The sequence below is a fragment of the Micropterus dolomieu genome, linkage group LG01 (genome assembly GCF_021292245.1).
Source record: "Micropterus dolomieu isolate WLL.071019.BEF.003 ecotype Adirondacks linkage group LG01, ASM2129224v1, whole genome shotgun sequence".
Classification (NCBI taxonomy): Eukaryota; Metazoa; Chordata; class Actinopteri; order Centrarchiformes; family Centrarchidae; genus Micropterus; species Micropterus dolomieu.
In genome coordinates this window covers 28,656,699-28,677,574 of record NC_060150.1, presented here as the reverse complement: position 1 = coordinate 28,677,574, position 20,876 = coordinate 28,656,699, and the positions used below count along the sequence as shown (strand labels likewise).

The 20,876-nt window shown below is 40.0% G+C and overlaps 1 protein-coding gene across 1 annotated transcript in view; it reads right to left on the bottom strand.

The window, feature by feature from the left end:
- Positions 1 to 3,599: 3,599 nt before the first annotated feature.
- Positions 3,600 to 20,876, bottom strand: part of LOC123979653 (guanine nucleotide exchange factor VAV3) — a 100,017-nt gene continuing 82,740 nt past the window's right edge. Inside the window, exons 24-27 of the mRNA XM_046063681.1 lie at positions 19,472 to 19,559; positions 18,732 to 18,861; positions 11,507 to 11,658; positions 3,600 to 8,306 (exon numbers count right to left, since the gene is read on the bottom strand). Of these exons, the coding sequence (XP_045919637.1) occupies positions 8,262 to 8,306; positions 11,507 to 11,658; positions 18,732 to 18,861; positions 19,472 to 19,559 (415 nt within the window). The 3' untranslated portion in view covers positions 3,600 to 8,261. The remainder of the gene's footprint in view (positions 8,307 to 11,506; positions 11,659 to 18,731; positions 18,862 to 19,471; positions 19,560 to 20,876) is intronic.

Here is a 20,876-nt window from a genome sequence, read left to right as displayed (position 1 = left end):
CCTGGTGGGAGGTGGGAAATCAATTTAAAAATGTATCTTTAGCAAAATACGGCATACTTTTTGATTTTATTGGTAAAGCCTGGGGCTGCAGACAAAGGTCTCAAACATCCACGTGAAGAGGAATCTATATTCTTTGGAGAACAGCAGGAATGTGTTAAATTTTGAAATTGACTATTACAACATAAAGTTTGAAAAATACAAAGTTTACACACATTTACTTATCCTTCAGGTTGTACTGATGATACAGGTTGCACTGCCTCTGGAGCAGGTGTAACTGAGTTTAGCCAGACACCACTGTAACTGGCTTGTTAAACAAACCCCTTGACTCTGCGTTGTGTTTTGTTATGTTGTGTTGGCTAGAGGGACGATGGACGAGAACCTTGTGTCTATTTCTGTGTTGCCGTTTACTATCTGGCCAGGAACAGCATAAATACATATAGCACACTCTGGGCATGTCTCTCATGAACTGGCTGGGTTTCACAGCATTTACCCAGTGGTGGAAGAAGTATTTAGATCATTTATATATGTTGATAATTTGCATTTATAGTCGTAATCTAGTAACTAAAACGGTCAAAAAATAAATATTGTGGAGTAAAATGTAAAATATCTGAGGTACTTGTACTTTACTGAAGCACAGTATGTCAATAAATGTACATTCCACTTCTGCATTTAGGGACTGGGAGACTACAGAATCTGTTACATAGGCAGTTTAAGTAAATGTACTTTGACACACTTTTCCACTCTGTGCCTGGGACTCTCTGATTGGGGAACAACATGACTATAACTATCACCCTCCCCTCCTGTTATACTATTAGTGACAAGAGTTTCTCCTCTTATCAGTCTCAACAACAGTGAGCTGTGAAAATCTTTGCTCATCTTCAAATCAGAGAGTATCAGAGAGACTGCAGCAGTCCAGAAACTTGGGCTTAACAATCTCTTAGTGCTGTGAAGAAGGCTGATGTCACCCTCTCACCAGCCATCTGTCACACTGGTGGTCCAACCTCAGCTGGAAGTGGACTGGCAGTGGATCCAGACTGGCCCGGCCAAGGCCAAGGCCGCCTGGTGGGTATTTAGTACAGCGTCTCTCTCCGCCCCTGCAGTGCCATCAGCACTGGCTGCTACAGCCCAGCACCTCTCATCCTTTTGGTGTCCGAGCCTCAGTCTAGCTGCAGCAACAGCAGATAACCGGGCACCAGATGGCCAAGGAGACCACCACCCACACACACACACACGCACACACACACAAGCATGCACAATCATTTTTACAAAAAAGCTACAGTCAGCATCAACATATGGTCTGTGTCTTGTACACACTTGTACAACTGTTCACTGCATGGTTTCACACACCCACAGTACTGTTAGCATTCACCTTTTTTGCAATCATTTTAGCTTGCTATAATTAGAAGTTTGGTTTACTAAGGTTCATTATTATCAGCGTGATAACATCACAAGACACAAGACCCACCGTTATCCCCACATTCATTCACACCTATTAGCCAATGAACTAGTGAGAAACAGCACCCCACTGGCTGCAGGTTTATATAAGTCCTGTGGAGGGAACAGCGACACAAACACGGCAGTAACACTATGGCAGCCATTTAATGAGCACTACTATACTTTAAGGACCAAGTCCTAATTTTAGTCAGAAAGTCACTTCTGGGCAAGCTGAGCTAACAGAGATGAGACTGACCAGGATCAGGGCCAGAGCCTGAATGACACGTTTGATTTACTGACGAGAGTTAGCAATTATACACAGTGTTTTCCCGTAGGTACTTGTGTGTTCTGTTTGCACATTGAGGAATTAAACATTAAAAATCCCAACCTTGATTTTATTAATTATTAGAGTCCATATTACAATTGGAATATGAATGAGCTGTTTAGAGGTTGCTTTCCAGGTTGAAAATGTCTATTAAGTAGCGATATGGTTCCAAATGAAAGCATTCATTCATTGGAATATATTATTTGAAAGTTAAAATCCTCATAACAAACTGACTCATTTATCTCTTTCATTATTAAATGTGGCACCCTGCACAATATGAAGCTCAGTGTAAGTTCATCAGTTAATCAGGAAGACTATCTCCGTGCCTCATTTATTCACAATGATCTCGAACCAAATCTGTTCTCTCCCTATGCTGCGGTCAGCTGACATTTCAGTGCAAAATTGCTCACCTCTGCTCCATTCACCTGCACTTCAGTGCCCAGGTCGAGCTCATGAAAAGTCCACTCCCCATCACATCCAGATCTTCAGCCATTCTCTTCATCCTATAAACACCATCACTGTCTAGACGCCATCTAATTCAATTTACTGCTAATTCAGTAACAATAATTGAAATACATTTTATACTGATTGCATGGTTCATCTTAGTTGGTTTATATTGTCGTCACCTCTGTGGTGGTGGAAGAAGCATTCAAATCCTTTCCTAAAGTAGTAGATCACACAGATTGAAAATACATGTAGTAAAGGCACTGCATACAAAATCTTACTTAATAGCAGGTAATATTATCAGCAAAATGTACTTAGAGAATCCAAAGTAAAAAAAGTCCAACTCATAATGCAGCAAATTGGTCCATGTCAAAGTTAAATTGTTATACATATTAGATTATTAGATCATTATTACAGACGTTTTACTGTGCAAGAAGCATTTTATGTTGTACCAGGTTGAGGTGCCGCTAATGGAATCATGTTTTTTGTATGTTAAGCCCACCTCGTCTGTAAAGTGTGTTTAACTTGTTATTTCAATTGGATCTTTGAGTGTCACAGTGTAGAATGATGTATAGGTAGAGTTTGACACTAGAAGGTTGGAAAGTTTCTCTGTGCTTACCTTAAATAGTTTAAGACGTCTGAGTACGAGTAGGATTTTGTGACATCACAGCTAGCTTTGAGGCTAATCTTGGTCCAGTATGCAACTTCTATGAGTGTGACGTAGAAACCTCCAGTGCACATACACACACTGAATGACGTTTTCAGTAAAGATGGGGACATCTTAACCCATCATCACTAGAATCTATGAATATGTTATGTAAATATTTTTTCGTTTAAAGAGTTAAGTTTTTAAATAAGAGTAGAATTTTTTTATTTGACTGAAAACTAATGGGATACAAAATTATTTAAAGTATTTATTTAATGTCTTAAAACCAATCTGGAGGGGATCTTTAATCTGTAAACTAACTATATCTGTAGCTGTTCAAAAATGGAGTGGAGTAAAACTACAATATTTGCTTCTAAAATTTTGTGAAGTAAGTGTTAATTAAAATTGTGAGGTACCTTATGTACAGAATGTCCACTTTCTGCTTCTGAAGTGGTGAAATGTAACTAAGTATACTGTACTTAATGTTTCAGCATCTAAACCTAAATCTATTTGCCAACAGACTCATCAGATCCCACTGCTTAACCTCTGAAAACTAAATATTTCACGATTCAGACTGATTTAAGTTAATGTGTTAAAATCATTATTTGAATCTCACTTAAACATGTTTTACGTATATGCATGTTTTTCAATTGTTCCTCTGTAAGAAAGTTGCAGTACATTTGATTAAACCCACATTATTGCTTGTTGAAAATCTGCATTAATGCGGGATGTGAAATCACAACACATTCGAAGAAGCTATGTATATCTTTATTGTGTGCTATGTACATATTTTACAGTATGGTACAGCAAGAATACACAGTAATGCTACACAGTCTAGATTGCACAGTTATAGAGTCAGGCCACAGCGGTCGGGTACCGTGATTATGATGAGACATACCATTGGAGTGTACAGCATGCATCTTTGGCTTCATAGGGATAACAAAACATTGACATGGGACAGGAACACAGTGGATGCAATCTTCAGCCAAGAGTGAGCAAAATAACTCATTTGTCAGTGATTCATTGACTTAAATGGATTTTCAACCCAGAAAGAAAGAAGTATTATATATCTTCATGTATGGTATTATGTCTGTAAATGCATTCGGATATTCGGATCTGTAAATGTTATTACAGAACTGTCCTCCAGTGTTGGTTAGGAGATTGTATCCTAAGACCCCTGCTGGGTTAAGACTTGCCCAGTACTGAATCCTGTCAAAAGGTATTTCCACATGGTGTGTGCCTATATGGACATAATCTGTGCACACATTGTGTGTGAGATGATGACAGTGGTGAGAGCGAACTCATCCTCTAATTGGCATAATTTCTCTCAGCCTATTAATTTGTGGTAAAATTAAACTAGTCCTCATTTTGCAGAGGGTTGTTTATCAAGAGTCAGACCGCCTCTCTCCCTCCTCTCCTGATAATACTGAATCTTCCATTCTCCTCCCGCCAACATACAGCAGCCGCAGTTACAGCCTACAGAGCGTCGGGTGAGAATACAGAGAGAAACCGAGAAGACAGAGATTGGATTAAAGATAGATGGGGAAAGAGAGCAGTAAAGAGAGAGCCAGGGAGAGAGAAGGGAAGTGACAAGGTGAGAGAGAGCGAGAGAGAGGGGAGCCGACAGAGAGATGGATGCAGCAGGGTCGCTGAGGTGAGGAGATGGTGTAATGATTAGATCACAGATACCCTTGAGCCTTCCTCCTGTCCCTCCCGCACACAACAAAAAAAAAAAAAAAAAAAAATCTGGAAGCGTACTCGGGAGGGGAAGAAGGCCTGCAGTTGTAAATGGCCCCGCTGTCAGAGTGCATCTGGGCGGAGGAGGAGTGCGGGAGTGGATTACCGGAGTCTGCGATTAGAGCAGCCTACTCTGCCTCTCCACTTCTCCCAAGACGGGAGAGAAGCTTGCACTGGATCGCATTTGTGCCGCCAAAGACTTCCTAAAGATGTTATAAACATAATGTTGGACTATTCAGAGACTGCACATCTTTTAGGAAGCAGGAGGGGAGGAGAAATATCATCCTGCAGGTTCTTACTGGAAATTAAGTTCCTGGAATATCAGGAAAGTCAAAGAAAGTCAGGGAATGTGATAACATCTGATAAAAGCCAGGGGCTGCACAGACACAATCCAACTTATTTTAGAAATAATCTCATGTTGAATGCAGTGAATGCTATGTAATCTACCTGCAGCATTAATCATGCCTGTCCACTTCATTAGAAAAACAGTTTAGTGTATTTTGATCCTTTTGGTTTTGTCTTGGAGGTGTCCTCTTTCCCTCTGAGTCACAACAACAAGTCTGAGGCTGATGCTAATTGCTTCCTTAAATATTCTTCACCGCCTAATCAGATGATGTCATCTCCAAACTTTAGCAAGTTGAAGGTGACTGCTTGGAGAGGAGATGTGTTTAGGATGCTTCCATCTAGTGGTCGCTTAATGACACTGTTGATAATACAAAATTATAAAAAAAAGGGAGATGTCACAAAGCAAAAAAAACATAAACATTATTATGACCCTCTTGTCACATTTGTGCAGCCCTGTAGTTAAACAATCTGACTGAGAACAGAAAATAAATGTGTCATACATATCCTAATGGCATGGAGTGGCAGGGTTGGCAGGGGGTTATTAGTGATCATAATGGCTCCATTAAGTGCATACAAAAGGATATCTTTACAATGAATTCTTACTTTGATTCACAAAATATATTTCTGACATAATACGCAATGGCATCGACACAATGACGACATGACAGGGGAGGATAATAGCTTTGAATGGAAGCAAGCAATGCCCTGAGGGCTGTTGTGGCTGGGTAGACACGCTCTTCTCCATCTTAACAACAACTCCAATATTAGCTCTGAAAAGATGTGACTTAATTAAATGCCTGATCGAGTGTTTCACTATGTTTCCACTTAAATGGTCAACTAGAGAATGCTGCCTCTTAGTAAACTATCCCATTATGTGTTTCAGTGACATGTATTGTATTGCATTGTATGTACATCGCATGTTACATAAATAGTTTTCCTTAACATAAAAAGAGAGGGTTGATTTTTAAAATGCCACTGCGTAGGTGTGTGTAACTGTGTGAAAGTCTGCATTTGAGGAGTGAGGAGGAACATAGCCAAAGAACAACTTCAAATGGAAGAAATTAAAGGACTAGTTGAAGGTAACGTTTTGACCATCTTCATAGAAATGACTGGATCATAGTTGGATGGCCGTGTGACTGACAAGTCCAGAGAGTTTGCCTGCCTTCTGCCAACAGAAATCACCAACCACAAATTAAGTGAAAATGTCAATATGTTAATATTTTAAACAAAGAAGAATTTTTGGTTGTTTGTTTTTCAGCAAATAAACAATCTATAAAAGAGGGGATCAACATCCTGGCTGCAATTAAAACATTAAAACTGCTGGGGGAGTTTTTGGCCTCACCTCCAGACATAAGTTGATCACTATTTTGGATCAGTGTACACTGCCTTCTTATTCTGTCTGTGACTACATATTGCCGTGTGTTAACATAACAAGTGTGTGCGCAAGCGTGTTTTGCTGTAAAGGTATTTATTCCCTCAAATGTGGGAAAATCCTTTTTCACTGTGGATTAAGGAGACAGTGTGCATAATGTATACAGGGAGTGAGGGTGGAACACAGAAAGGGTGAGGGGGTGGGGTGGCAGTTAGCAAGAAGATGTGAGCAGTGGAAAAAGGTTTTTAAAAGTTGACATCAGTTCTTTTGCACTGAAGTGGTAATACGTAAATACCTTTTTAAAATTGGGTGTTTTTCTTTTTCAAAACAGTTTTTCTGCACAGACTGTATACTTGTGTGGAAACAGTGTGCATAATGTATACAGGGAATGAAGGTGGAACACAGAAAGGGTGGGGAGTGGCAGTTATCAAAAAGATATAAGCAGTGGAAAAAGGTTCTAAAAGTTGACATCAGGTCTTTTGCACTGAAGTGTTACATACATAAATACATTTTTTCTTGCCAAAACAGTTTTTCTGCACAAATTGTATTCTTCAGTGGCAAAAACCTCTAAACAAGCAGTTACAGCAGAAGACACTTAGTCTCCACAAACACTTAGGAAGATGATGATAAAACATTTTAAGCATAATCTGGTGTAAAATGTTGCAGAAGTACAAATCTAAAGAGCCAGCTTCGCATAGACTGCCAGTGCAGTGTTGCTCAATTTTGCAAGCATGTATTCAATCATCGTATCTGTAGATGATGAAACTGCAGAAACAATTCTGGAAAAAAAGCAAAGTACGTGAGACAGAACATTGGGGGAAAAATAGGTACAAAGTTGGGTTGCGTTCGTGTTTCATCTGCTTGTCTTTACTTAGTTTTTATGTTACGAGGAAAGGTGGCAGCTAGATAGGGTGGCCTGTTCCCCCGACAAGCCACTAATGCCTCCAATAAGGTAAACCCTCGGCAAATTGGCTCCTGTCGACAGAGCTGCCACCGATAAGATCGGAGGATCGCTAACGGCCAAGACAACTGAAAGCATGCGAGGCTGGGCTGGAGATAAAGAGTGTAGGAGGTGGGAGCAAAATAGGAAGAACAGCAATCAATTGCTGGCAATGTGAAGCGATGCTATCCGACACCATCCCTCTCTTACATCTCCTGTAAGAGTGTGTGCACGATCATAATCTGAAGGGGTGGAGAGGTGGGTGGTGTGTGTGTGTGTGTGTGTGTGTGTGTGTGTGTGTGTGTGTGTGTGTGTGTGTGTGAGAATCTGGGTCATTAAGTCATCAATAGCCACCTGCATTAGTGGACCAAACACACAGCCAAGGTCAAAACTGACTAAAATCCCTTCAGAGTGAGAAGGAGATGAAAGGGGAGGAAAAACTTTACAGTGTGGGTCTTTTCCAGCTCAGATGACTCCCACAGGGGGTTGGTAGGGAGGATGGATGCTTGGATGGACGGATGGATGGATGGATGGATGGAAGGATGAATGAGCGTATGACTGGAAGAGTGGCATTTGAGTTTCTACTTTTGACAGATTGGCGACGGCCGACTTGGCAAGCACAAACAGGTGGGAGTTGGGGGCTGCGGCAGAGAGAGAGGAAGGGAGGGAGGGGGTGAATTATGGATGGATGGATGAAGTTGGGGAGGAGGAGGGGGAGGGCGGTGTCTGGCGAGGGCTTGTGCCCTGCTGACAGGCAAGCTGCTAGTTGGTGGAGTCACTTAGCCACACAGAGTCAACCAGAACTGATGTACTGTGGCCCTTTTTCTCTCACCCAAAGGCCTCTGGGATGCTTGTAGGCAACAGGACTCCATCGAGGGCTGCTTGGCTCTGAAAAGTAACACCGGAGCAAGCAGCGGTGCAGAAGATCAGTCTCTTCCTTACTGTTATGTGGTCAGTTTGCTTGCTCCACTGCTGCCATTTTGTTCTTCATCTTACTCTTCTTCCCATGTCGGACCTTTCACTCCTCACCCTCCTCTACGTATGTGGATGGGAACCAGCCGACCTGGAGGGGGTGGGGGTGGGGGGGGGGGCGGAATAAGTAATCACTCACAAATAATTCACAGCACCAGTTGTAATTTAAAATCATTTATGGGGTACTGGCTTTCCCTCCCTTTTGCTCTTTCTACTTCAGATAGTGATTTACCAGAATGCCTTTCAACAGCCCACAGTGAAGAGCTGTATACTCTGTGTGTGTGTGTGTGTGTGTGTGTGTGTGTGTGTGTGTGTGTGTGTGTGTGTGTGTGTGTGTGTGTGTGTGTGTGTGTGTGTGTGTGTGAGATAGAGCAGTTTTTTTGAATAACTAACAAAGCTCTAATTTACATTTTCCATCTTACTACTGGCAATCCTGAAGGTACCAGAATACCGAGTGTGGCCATTTTTCTTTATGCTGAGATCCAACATTGAAACTATTGCCTATTATATCAATGTTTTGCACTGTTCACATTAAAAGTATTATTAAATGACAAGGGTTTATAGATTAAATGTTCAGTTTGAGCATGGAGATTATTTTTTTAAAGGTTCAGTGTGTAAGATTTAGTGGCATCTAGTGGCGAGGATTGTGAATTGCAACCATGTGTCCAGTCTACCACTGCCCTCTAACCTTTCAAAGAGAGTAGGACAGCTACAGTGGCTGACAACAGCACAAAAGGTGTCTTTTCTAAGACAGCAGAGGGTGGCCAGTCAAGAAATGAGGGTTCTTTAGGAATATTTATTAAGAAATTATATTTACTTAATTATTCAGTAAAACCATATGTTATTGTGACTTGGCCACTGACAGAAAACATGGAAAATGTAAGCCAAGAGTGTGAAATACAGTCACTGTTTCTGCACCACAGTCCATTATAAACCACACATTAAATAAAGTTTATACAAACATTGACAAGGGAAACACATTCATTCTCTTATGGGCCCTCGCCAAAACTGCTCGCCAACAATAATATCTGACCAGCGGTCAGATTATGGTGCTTTGATAGCGGCAAAAAATATAAATAAATAAATACTTTGATAGCGGTGCTGAAATAGATCTCAGTCATGGCAGCAACAGTTATTCACATAATCACTTCCTCTTTGTGGTTTTGCCTACAAAATAAAAGCGCGAGAAGCTTGTTTACTGTAATGTAGTATTGTAGTTGAACTGAGCTTTTACTTTGAAAATTTCTGAACAACATTAAAAGAGTCTGTTGCCAGCTTGACACACCTCTGAAAGAGCCGTCAGAAAACGTGATTCCCCTAAATGTCCTCTGCTTGGAGATACTGGGGAATTGAAAAAGCGTCGTAGTGGAGGTTGATGGATGCGGATCAAACACCGAAACAAAAACAGTGTAGCACATGCCGTGATCCGAGAAACATTAGCTGCCGAATACATTTGTTGAAGAGAGAGAAAATAGACGAAGGTGGGATTGACCCCTTAACCCTTGGGTTATGAGTCCGGCACCTTACCGATTGAACTAACCGAACAACATAGGGATTCAATACTATGTCTTATATTCTCATCCACAATCTAATGGTTGAAAATATTGCTCTGATGCAAAACTTATTTGCAGACCCCTGCAGTATATTATTACTACTTCTTCTAACGTACATATTAAACATGATGATGATGAGTATCTGCACTGCCTGAATTATACCAGAAGTAGAACAAGATTGTAGTGACGAAACGCACTCTGTAGCGCTGTTTGTCCGTTTTCAGCTACTGTAGAAACATGACGATGCAACGTGCCGAACTCCATGGAAGGGGGGACCCACAATTATGTAGATATAAATGGCTCATTCTAAGGTAATAAAAACATCATGGTTTATTATGTAAGGTCTTTACACACCACTGAAAACATAGTTATGGATCTTATATTGCATTTCTGTTGATAGATCCTCAGAAATATTACACACTGAACCTTGTTTGTTTGTTTGTTTGTTTACTTTTATTTATACCCGTAGGTAAATTTGTTTTACAGTGCAATGACATGACTTTAGAACCTTTAACAATACATTTTTTTTGTGCACATCTTTTTTCTAACCTATGTGCAATCATTTACATATCCCAAAGCCTGGTACCTGAGCTGAAAAATTGTTGTGGTTACATTGCCAAAACCTTTTAATAAAAGAGATTAAGTCAGATTAAATTTAAGTCATTAAATTATATAACTCATTCTACTGTTTTTACTTACAAATATAATGGCAGTTGCTTTGTATGATTGGAATAGCCTGTTTTAAATAGTGGATAGTTCAATTTTTAAACAAAAATACATTTATAAAAACATAAAGTTCTCTGCAGCATTACTATAAACTATTAAATGAATTTCAAAGCTATCTAAAACCAACAATAAGAGCCTGCTATTCCAATGAAGTGATATTGAAAGGTTATAGTAGTATAATCCTAAAGTGTTTTATCAATTGGCAGATTCAGACACCTTTTTTTCCAGCCAGCAGTGGCGATTGTTGTTACTGGTTGAAGGCTCTAAAGAGAGTCTAACAGCTCTCTACAGACTCTAGACACAGTGTTTAGTTTTCACCAGAGCAACATCAACACACACATTAGGCTCAGTAATGTGTGGCTGTGCTGTGAGTGTGTTTTGTGAACTACTGTGGTAAATAAAAAAAGCGTTTATCTTTTAGCGCAGCACTCACAGACACACACAGACACACACACACACACACACAGAGGCTGAATGTGAGTGGGAGTCAGTACTAATATTTCCCTGCATTTAGAAACCAGCATTCTCTCAACGCCGCATGCCTGATTATAAAGCGCTCTTGGTATTGGATGGGAACATTTATGCATTTCAGACATAAAAGAGCAGCAAATGAGCTCTTCCAAGTGATGATATGGGGGAACAGAAATGTTGGAAACATGTACATAACAGACTAAAGATAAAACAGACTAAATCTGAAGAGTCCCTTCCAGGTATGTGTAGACAAGAATATCCACCAAACCTTTCTTCTTCAAAAGCTCTACTTAAAATGTGAATATGAGAATTTAACACGCAGAATGAAGAAACAAAATAGCATTTTTGAGTAAATCGTGCTAATGAAGGTTCTGAAACTTTTCTGCCTTTAATAAACATCAGTGAATGTAAACATGAATGCAGTGCAAAGCTACATTTCTCAGAGGTTTATCACTGTATCAAATCAGTAAAGATCACTTTCCCCATTTGGATTTGGTGATGCGAGGCTATGTTTTATTGGTGTATTAAGGCTGCCACTTACCCTGCCATTTACCTCGCCCCTCCACCAGCCGTTGGCTCCTGACTTTGTGTAGATCTTAACCACGTCACCCTCCTGCAGCGAGAGCTCCCGGGTGTCGCGTGAACTGAAGTCGTACCGTGCTATCGCCACACCAATCACTTTTGGAGTAAACACTAGAAAGAGAGAGAAAGAGAGGTGGGTATTAAAAAATATATGAAATGTCGTTCACCCAAGGATCAAGAAGATGTGTTTGAAAAAAATCAAAAAACATCAGTGTCAGTGTCAACACATTACACACATGTACACACACAGATAGAGATGGGTGATATTTTTTCATACGCCCAGAAAAACCTGGGGTCTCACCATCGTTCACCTCTCCTTTCTTGCTTTTTCTTATAAGAACATCTGTCTATTATTATTGTTATTATTGGTTGTGGTATTATCAGTAGAAGTAGTAGTAGCAGAAGTAGAATTTAGATAATAGCTTTATTAAAAAGTGGCCTACTGGTCACACCAGCTCTGTAAGTAAGTTCGTAGAGATAGAGATTAGCTAGTTGTTGCTTAATGTTTACACTCCGTAACTGCCATTTGTTACTGTTGCATAGCTACTTCAACTGACTGAAAAAGCTAATGTCAGCTTGCAAGCATATGAAATAACACTAGACAAAATGCTGTTTAATAATGACATAAAGTGGGAATATTTTACATTGCATTTCACGAAAATGACCTTCAGCTATGTTAGCTTGATGTCATTATAAGCTACATAAATAAAATAAAAACAAGTAATACCTATATTCACAAAAGACTGGCAACTTTTAAGGTTAATATAATGAGAGCTGAGGTGAATTACCAGAACATTAAGGTTTTGTTCCAGAAGAAAGAAAACCAAGCCTTATTTGAAATCATGTTGACATTTTTAACTATACTAATTACAGCGTAGATTGCATTGAATTACATTAGCTAGTGGGACAGATGCTAGCCTGGACTTCGGCTCTTTCTTTTCTTTCCCTCCAAAATTCTTATTTTTATAAAGTTATGCTAAAGTTTGGGAATCTACAGTGACTTCCTGTTTACATAGCTTTAGCTGATTACTTTTAATTGCGCGACTCTAAACATGTCTTTTAGAAACCATTTTACAAGTCACTAAGTCTTCACTGGCCAAGTTTTAATGGTGTAATGGTGATTTAGTATGTCACTTTAGTACACTTAATTATCCCAAATGAAGACTGAGGGGTAAAAACCAAATGTTAAGTTAGAGATGATGTACACAGATATGAGCTTGCTGTTCGTTTTTTCATAGTTGCGCAGATGATCTGGTGAACAACATATAGTGCTAAATAAGCTAATCCATGAACTGTTTCATTTCAATTTCAGGGAATTACGGCCCTAAAAGTCCTTTTTATGTTGTGTAGTTTATAGCTGTATACTTTAGTGTTCTCACAGCCGCATGTGTGTGTGGGCGCGCATGGCTACACATCTTTTCTAGGAGACAGCTGTATGAGAGACTGTGGAGCAAGTTAGCTAGTTACCACAGCTCCATCCACCGTGCCAGCTTTCTACCTTCTCCAAACACTGACTTGTGGGGTTAGACTGGGCTAAGTTGACAGGTGGAAATGGAATGTCAGACCTCTACAACCTGGCCGTAGGGATAGAATATCTAATATAGAGGAGCTCTGTGTATTTGGACACCTCCACCTTTACTTTGACGGACACACACAAGCAGACACACACCAAACTCAGCCACATATGCCTCGGGTAACACCTCAAACACCACTCCTTTCCCAACTATTTCTGCACATGCAAACACACATGCAAACATACACACACACACACACACACACAAACACTCCCGCAAACACAGTACATACATGCATTATTAAAACAAGCAGTCCCTATTTTCCACACAGGATGACATGTGTACACAACTATGGAACAGGTGAAATGGTGCAATGGGAAGCTAGATGGCAGATGTAAAGGCAAAGATCCGGGCGATGATGTGAATGCGCTGAGCAACAGCCAGCATGCTAAGCAGCCTTCAACATGAAAGCAAAAAGAGAGAGAGAGAAACAGAGTGTTGCAGAGACAGACAGAGAGAGAAGCGATACCTGTACCTGACCAGAAGGGAGCAGAGGAAGGAGGTACAAAACTGTAGCCGGCAGGAGTTACAAAAGAGAGGCCGCAGAGCAATGGGGCTATGGCAAGGCGGGCCAGGCAGGGAGCGGAGAGATGCGAAAAGGGGGAGAGGGCAGGGATGGGGGATGGTAGAAGGAGAGAGAAGCAAAGGAGAAAAAAACATGTATTTAAAAAATCCCAACTCTGAGCTGTTTTATTTCCAGAGGTATAAAGAACACAGTTGCAGTTTGATAAAGAATAAGTTACGACAGGCACAGTTGTGCTTAATCTACACAGCCACTGGGAGCAGTTCATTTTTGCTCCTAAAGTATTTACACCATTTGGCCTAGAGTGGGCACTGTATTTAGGAATCTAAAATTTTAACTCAAACACGTAGGATCTAACTCTTGGTCTGGTCTAAAATTTCAACACTTGTGTTTAAGAATAACTGCCATTGCATGACTAAAGGTCAGAATTTCCAGTGCTATCCAAGGCTCTTACTAAACTCATATGAAACACAAAAGCTACAAAACCTAGCCATTATTCATTTACAAAATATGTGGTGCTCTAATTAAAACCATTTGAAGCATGTTGGTGATAAGTCACAACATTTATCTCAAGAATACACATTTTGTGTTCTGATGTTGGAAAACTGAGTTGAAAGGTCAAACCTTGGACAAGGTCCAGAACAAATACACACCACAACACTAAATATGGAATGATGGCACAACTTGATTCCAATTTGCCAAAATCTCCACTTGTTCATTTAATTGGGAGGAATATGCTGTGTGCTCACAATTACAGATTCTTCTACTTTAGAAAGCCTAATTGTGCTTCTACCTTGCAAACAACTTGAGAAATAGCCCACTGGAGGCCCACTGCATTTGTATTTCAATCTGTCTTCCAGTATTTCTAGTGGCAGAGAAAGGAGCTACAGGCATTGATCTGATTCCAACAATGTCTTTAGAGTTGGCAGTGTTAGTGCCTTACTCAGGGGAATAGAACATCTAACCCTGAAAGTATTAGTACAATAGTCTTTTTGGATACATTTGAGTATGCTGGGTTATTTTGGAATGTCAACATAGCAAGTATGGCACAAGCACAGTCAGGAGAAAATGCTGATGCTACATAGGGTTATACTCAGTAGCAGTGGTATTTCAGTAGAAACAGACTATCTGGGAAAAATTCAATAAAAGTAGTTGGCTAAATGGGTGCTAATACATATTTTTGTCCAGAAAACAGCCCATTCCTGAAGTAGGAATTTTTGTAGTATGTGGACATTCGAAAACTCCACGTTATATAGACAGGTGCAAGACATAGATGTGGTTAACTGTGGCTACACAGCTCCATATGTCTGCATTATAACACAGATCATGGATGGATTACTGAATGAGCCTACTGTGCACAGGTGCGGGGACCATGGACCACAGCCTCTGTATAAACTGTAAATCCAACAGCTACAAAAAGCCATCGCAAAACCCTTTACACAGAACGACCATAAAGAGACACAGAACAACTCAAAGAGTCAAAGAATGACTACAAAGAGACACAGAATGACCACAAGGAAACAAAGAACTACCCAAAGAGACATAGAATGACTACAAAGAGACACAGGACAACACAAAAAGACAGACAACAACCACAAAGAGACCCAGAACAACCCAAAGAGACACAGAACGACCAAAAGAGACACAGAACGACCCAGAGAGACACAGAATGACCCAGAGAGACACAGAATGACCCAGAGAGACACAGAACGACTACAAAGAGACACAGATCAACCACAAAGAGAGACACAACGACTGCAAAGAGACATAGAACGACCCAAAGAGACACAGAGCGACCGCAAAAAGACAAAATCGACTACAAACAACATGCCTGCATTGTTCAGTCTGGGGGTCTTGCTCCCATGTAGGATGGGTGGGAGGCCTTGTACATATCTGTGTCCAGGAGCCCAGTATCTCATAATCTGTCCATGGCTGTAAACTAGTAACAAATAGCAGTTTTTAATTGATATCAGATCAGACTATTTTAAGTAGTTAATTTAGCTATTTAACTATTTCACGAAATAAACCAGGTAATTATTAATTATTATTATTATAAATATTATCGATAATGTGTAGTTTTGGTATTGGGCTTTATGTCACAAATCTTTAGTCAAATGTGCACCTTGTCTTTAAAACGATGCCCCAGTCCAGCCCCCCCTTTTGAAAAGTTTCTAAACCCTCCTCTGCACAAGAGCCCACATTTCTGCCACTGGGAATAGAAATCTAATCCCCACAATGGCAGATAAATACCCAAACTTTATGAAAAATGTGCCGCTCCCAACAATACTGCTGGCAAGTTAACTGGCCTGGGTTATTGATATGCTGTAAGGAGAGCAGAGCTCCAGTGGTTTTTAAAATGAATACTAATCAGCGCACTGAGAGACAGCTCAGCAACCCCTAATGGTGTCTAGGTACGAGCAATATGAAGAGGGATTGTCCTCCGTTTCAAACAGCCACCAAGACACCAGCTGCATTTTACATGCTTCATTTTTGCAAAATCTGATTTGTGGACCACACCGGAATACACAATGCGAGCTGGCTGACTAATACAGGAGACTAACATCGAGAGTATACACATACATTGTATCATTTCACAAGAGAGTGAAGATGAGTTAAAATCCAATCAGCAGCCAAGAGTCCCACACACACTGTTGCTGAGCTTGTTCCATGGACACATTTTAATTTTTATTTTAGGTTAACATTGGTATTGTTGCCATTGTAGTTGGTGTTATGGTAGAAAAAAAACTATCAATCAATCAGTTCTGCCTTTTGCAAAGCTGTCCAAAAAACATAAAACAAAGCATAAACATTAATTAGCAGTCTTCCAGCCGTGCTCGAGGAAGATGGAAATCAAAACAAAAGAGAGGTTTAAACACGAAAGAGAGAAAATGAAGTCTGCACACCAGGCGGAGGCTGCCTACAAGACAGAATCCCACACTAGAACAAAACAAATTTGGGTTGAAGCTGTCTTGACGTGTGTTTCGAAGCGGAGTTTGCGCAACAGGCCTCGTCCAGAACAACCAAACGGCTCTGTACAATCTGTTCACATTTCTCCCACTTGGAACGTGATCGTCAGCAAGCCGGGACTCCCGGCTTGTATGTACACAGTGGCATACAGGGTTCAAATGAAATCACATTTTGCAACTGATTGCAATAAGTCATACTTTTTCCATTAACCAACTGATGGGCAATGTTGCTGTGCCTGGCTCACACTGTTTAATGCCATTTCCACTGGCATTACTTGAAACATTCAGCTTGTGTGTCGGGGGGACATGGATGTTTTACAGGGCTGACAGCTTCTTGATGTTTTTTTAAACTTATTCCCACTTGACATTATCAGCCAAGCCAATAAAGAAAATATTTTATACTATATACATTCTTTTACCAAACAAACTCTTAAGCCTTTTTATTTTAAAAACACCTTTCATTCCAAAATGCCTATATTCATTCCTGAGTTGGCACTTGACAATGCTTAGCTGCCTTATCTATTGCTTCACTTCAAACCCAAACATTATCTCATTAAAATCTTAGTTCAAAGTTAAACACCGCACATCTGGTAAAATCCTAGTCAGAAAGGAAAAACATGTCACAGGGTGTTGTGTTCTCTCTCATCCCACCCTGATAAATAACATCTCTAACACCTGACTGCTGAGCGGAGTCAGGTTAGTTAGGGTAATAACTGACAAAGTTGCACGGTTAAGGAGGAACAGCAGCTGCATGCATAAATAATCATCAATGTGCTGCGTTCTGGTACAGTTCTGCTCCTTGGAAAGTGTTGGTAATAACTGCTGCTTTGTCTTCAGGTGTTGACAAGTTTGTTCATAACAGAACAAACAGCTCTATCGTACACAGCGGGGGGGGGGGGTCACATTGATGAAACTTCACCCTAACAGCTGCAAGATAGGATACAACATTCACATGAACAAAGTTTGCAGACAACTTCCTGTGGCGCGTTTGCTAACAAAGTTTAGGCTGTCTGACGTGTACAACAGTGTTTGCAGCAAGGTGAGCTGGCAGCTCAAATATAACAATAATACAGTTTTTTTTTTAATCAATCTGTGATTATCACTTAGTTAAGGCTATGACGTACCTTCATGTTATGGTGTAATATTAACTACTAAACGAATTTTTACATGTTACAAACTTCAAATCATTGACACCATCAATTAAAGAAAGATTAGATGTCTTATGATGTAAGAATGACTACTTAATAAAAAAGGTGAATAACATTAAAAAGAACTGCTGTATACATGTTACTGTGTTAGTATATCCATATACTGTGTCCATCTACTCACTAGATAAGACCATAACTCCATTTATAAATGCTCTTGACTCTTAACTCGTTGAAGGTTCTACCAGATTATCTCTCTCCCCTAAAACTATAATTGACTGATTTGATCTTCAGCAAACGTCTAGAGAGTGTTACCAAATCTAATAACATGCTTAGTGGATTCTCCAACTACTGCTTGACAGTCAAGAACAATTAACGTCAGATGGGGCTGGACTGTTCTTAACGACAAATAACTACCTGGCTCTTTTAAGGCTGTGAGTTAAAGGTGTGTGTGAGAGAGTTGGGAAGGATGACAGATAAGAAAACAGAACCGGCGGCTGGAGTAGTGGTGGAAGAAATCAGAAGAGCCAGTGACAGCAGCATGTTGTGGGGTTGAAACCAAACTTAACAACGCAAGAAGCATGAATGGTCAGCAGAGTGAGAGTGTGAGATCAGACTGACTGCTTTACTGACTTGAATGATGGTAAGAGTCTGCCGATACTGATTAGCTGACTCCATGTATAACTGTCAAATGTCAATTCCACCTTCTTGAAGGAAATGATTTGCTGCTTTTCAATGTTTTATATGATAGTTAAATAAATCTATTTGATTTATTTGTGTGGAACAGTCCAAAACCCACTTTGAATACACTACCTTGGTATCTGGGAAATTGTGACTTGAGCATTTTTCAGTGTTTAATCCTTTGTCAGTAGTTTATATTGTCCAGTTGTTGCTTCATGAGTCGCTCCCATTTCTGCGTAGAAGTGTATCAATGGTGGATTGTTTCTAATATTAGTGACTGTTCAGGTGTACTCACTGTTGCTACCCGATCGGTTGAGGCGGTGCATTGCAGCGTTCTCTGGTTCCCGGTAAGGAAACTGCAGCGTGGTGTCCATACTCCTAAAACCTTCTCTCAGGGAGTGGTGTTTGTAATACTCAATCAGCTCCTGGACACACACACATAAGAAGTATACAAACACTCATTTACATTTCTGTTTACTGCATTTACTGTCACATTTCTCCTGAAAATCAGTATGTAAAAATAGATAAATGACACATGATAGAAACACCTCTATCAGTTACACATCTGTCAAATCTGATGAAATAGCACTATGTAAAAAAATATGTGATGCATTATAATATGTTATGAGATCGGACTATGATTGACTGAATATACCACCACATCGGAGAGAACATTTGATCAGGTTTTCTAGCCCTATAAAATGCCACGAAAGTATGTTATTCAAATACAGTTTTGACACACACACCAGTATTCAAATATTTTACTCAAAAAACTGTTTTTAGTAAATCTGAGACACAGAAAATACAGTCCTGGCATCAATAAAACTGGTGAAGCTTTCCAATATGCAATGCACTTATCTATAATGCTGAAGCCCTCAGGCCAGTATAAACACGTCTCTAATCATGGCTATTTTTGTGCACACTGCTAAACTAAAATTCAGGTTTTGACACTTCATTAAGCGAACACGATGATTTATTTATGAATTGCAGTGGTGGAATGAAAATAAATAAATAAAAAAGGCTGAAAAGACTCACTGATATATTCCTAAACTTCTTGTTCTCTGCGATGTAGAAGCAGCCCTCCTTGGTCAGGATCTTTATGTGCTTCACGTCGTTGTTGTACCTGTGGGTCATTGAATAAGTTACAAGTGTAATTTCCATCTATGATCACCGCCATCGATTGGTGGCCGGCCCTTGGCCCCTATGTGGAGAGCACGGCCATCGCCGTAATGCAAAGGGTCCCGAAGGTTTGTGAAACATAAATGATTGGTGGTCAGGAGAGAATGTGCACATGTGTGTAATGGCTCCCTCCCCAATAATGTACTCATGTTTGTATTAACAGGGTGGCTGATGGGGCTCTGAGGCTGGATTAAAAGCTACCGAAGTAGGTGGCAGTCTGTCATTTATAGTGTTAGTTACGTAAGTTAAATTATGTTTTAAGTTTACGTTAAAACAAGTCAACATAGACTTTTGGAATTACATGGAACGCAAACAGCAGAAGGCAGGGGTAGGGTCTTCTTTTATAACTAATTTTTTTATTCTACACATAGTGGCTTTAATCTATAAACTCTCTGTCAAGCTATCAACTACTTTCAGTACAAGTCTTCACACAACATAATCAAGCCATGTGTGCATAAATTACTTAGACAGAACTGGTATACAAAGGGGACCTGAACATAATAAGACCCAATTCCAAATTGTGATCGACCGAAAAAGACCCAAACAAAGAGAGAATTAACACAGCATGGCAGTATAATGCACCTCCAATAACTGAGCAAAAAGAGCAACCGAACATTTCTTTTTTTCCTTCACTTCAAAGTTCTCACTTCTCCTCTCCAGGTCCTAACTGACCCAATTAGAAGAAGAATTTGGACACCTGGCCTGACTCTGCATCAGGCCTTGGTCACTAAGAACTGAGCTGGACTTGTCAAGTCAAAGTTTCAAAAACTAATAGTAACTTTAAAGCATCAATGCTAGAGCTAAGAGTTGCTGATTTTAATGTTAACTGAACAGTTTGATATTTTATTTTTATCTAAATAAGCTTTTGAGTTACAAGGAGGTTACATGACAAAATCAAAACCACACTTATCTGTCTGTTAAAAAAAAGCTACAGCCAGCAGCCGGTCAGTCTACCAGCACTTTTAAAGCTCTGTAATTAACAACTTGTATGTTTTTTGTTTTAACTATTCAAGAACTGAAGTGCAAAACTGACAAACGGTGGTTTTACGAGGGATTATGTAATGATTTTTACACTTGAAACAAACAAGATATAGTGTGTTAATCAGTGTGATTTAGAAGTGCTCCTAGAGCCAGGCTAGCCGTGTCCTCATGTTTCCAGTCTTTGTGCTAAGCTAAGCTAACTGTCTCCTGGCTGTAGCTTCATATTTAGCATACAGTCATGAGACTGGTATCAATCTGCTCATCTCTCTCTCTCTCTCTC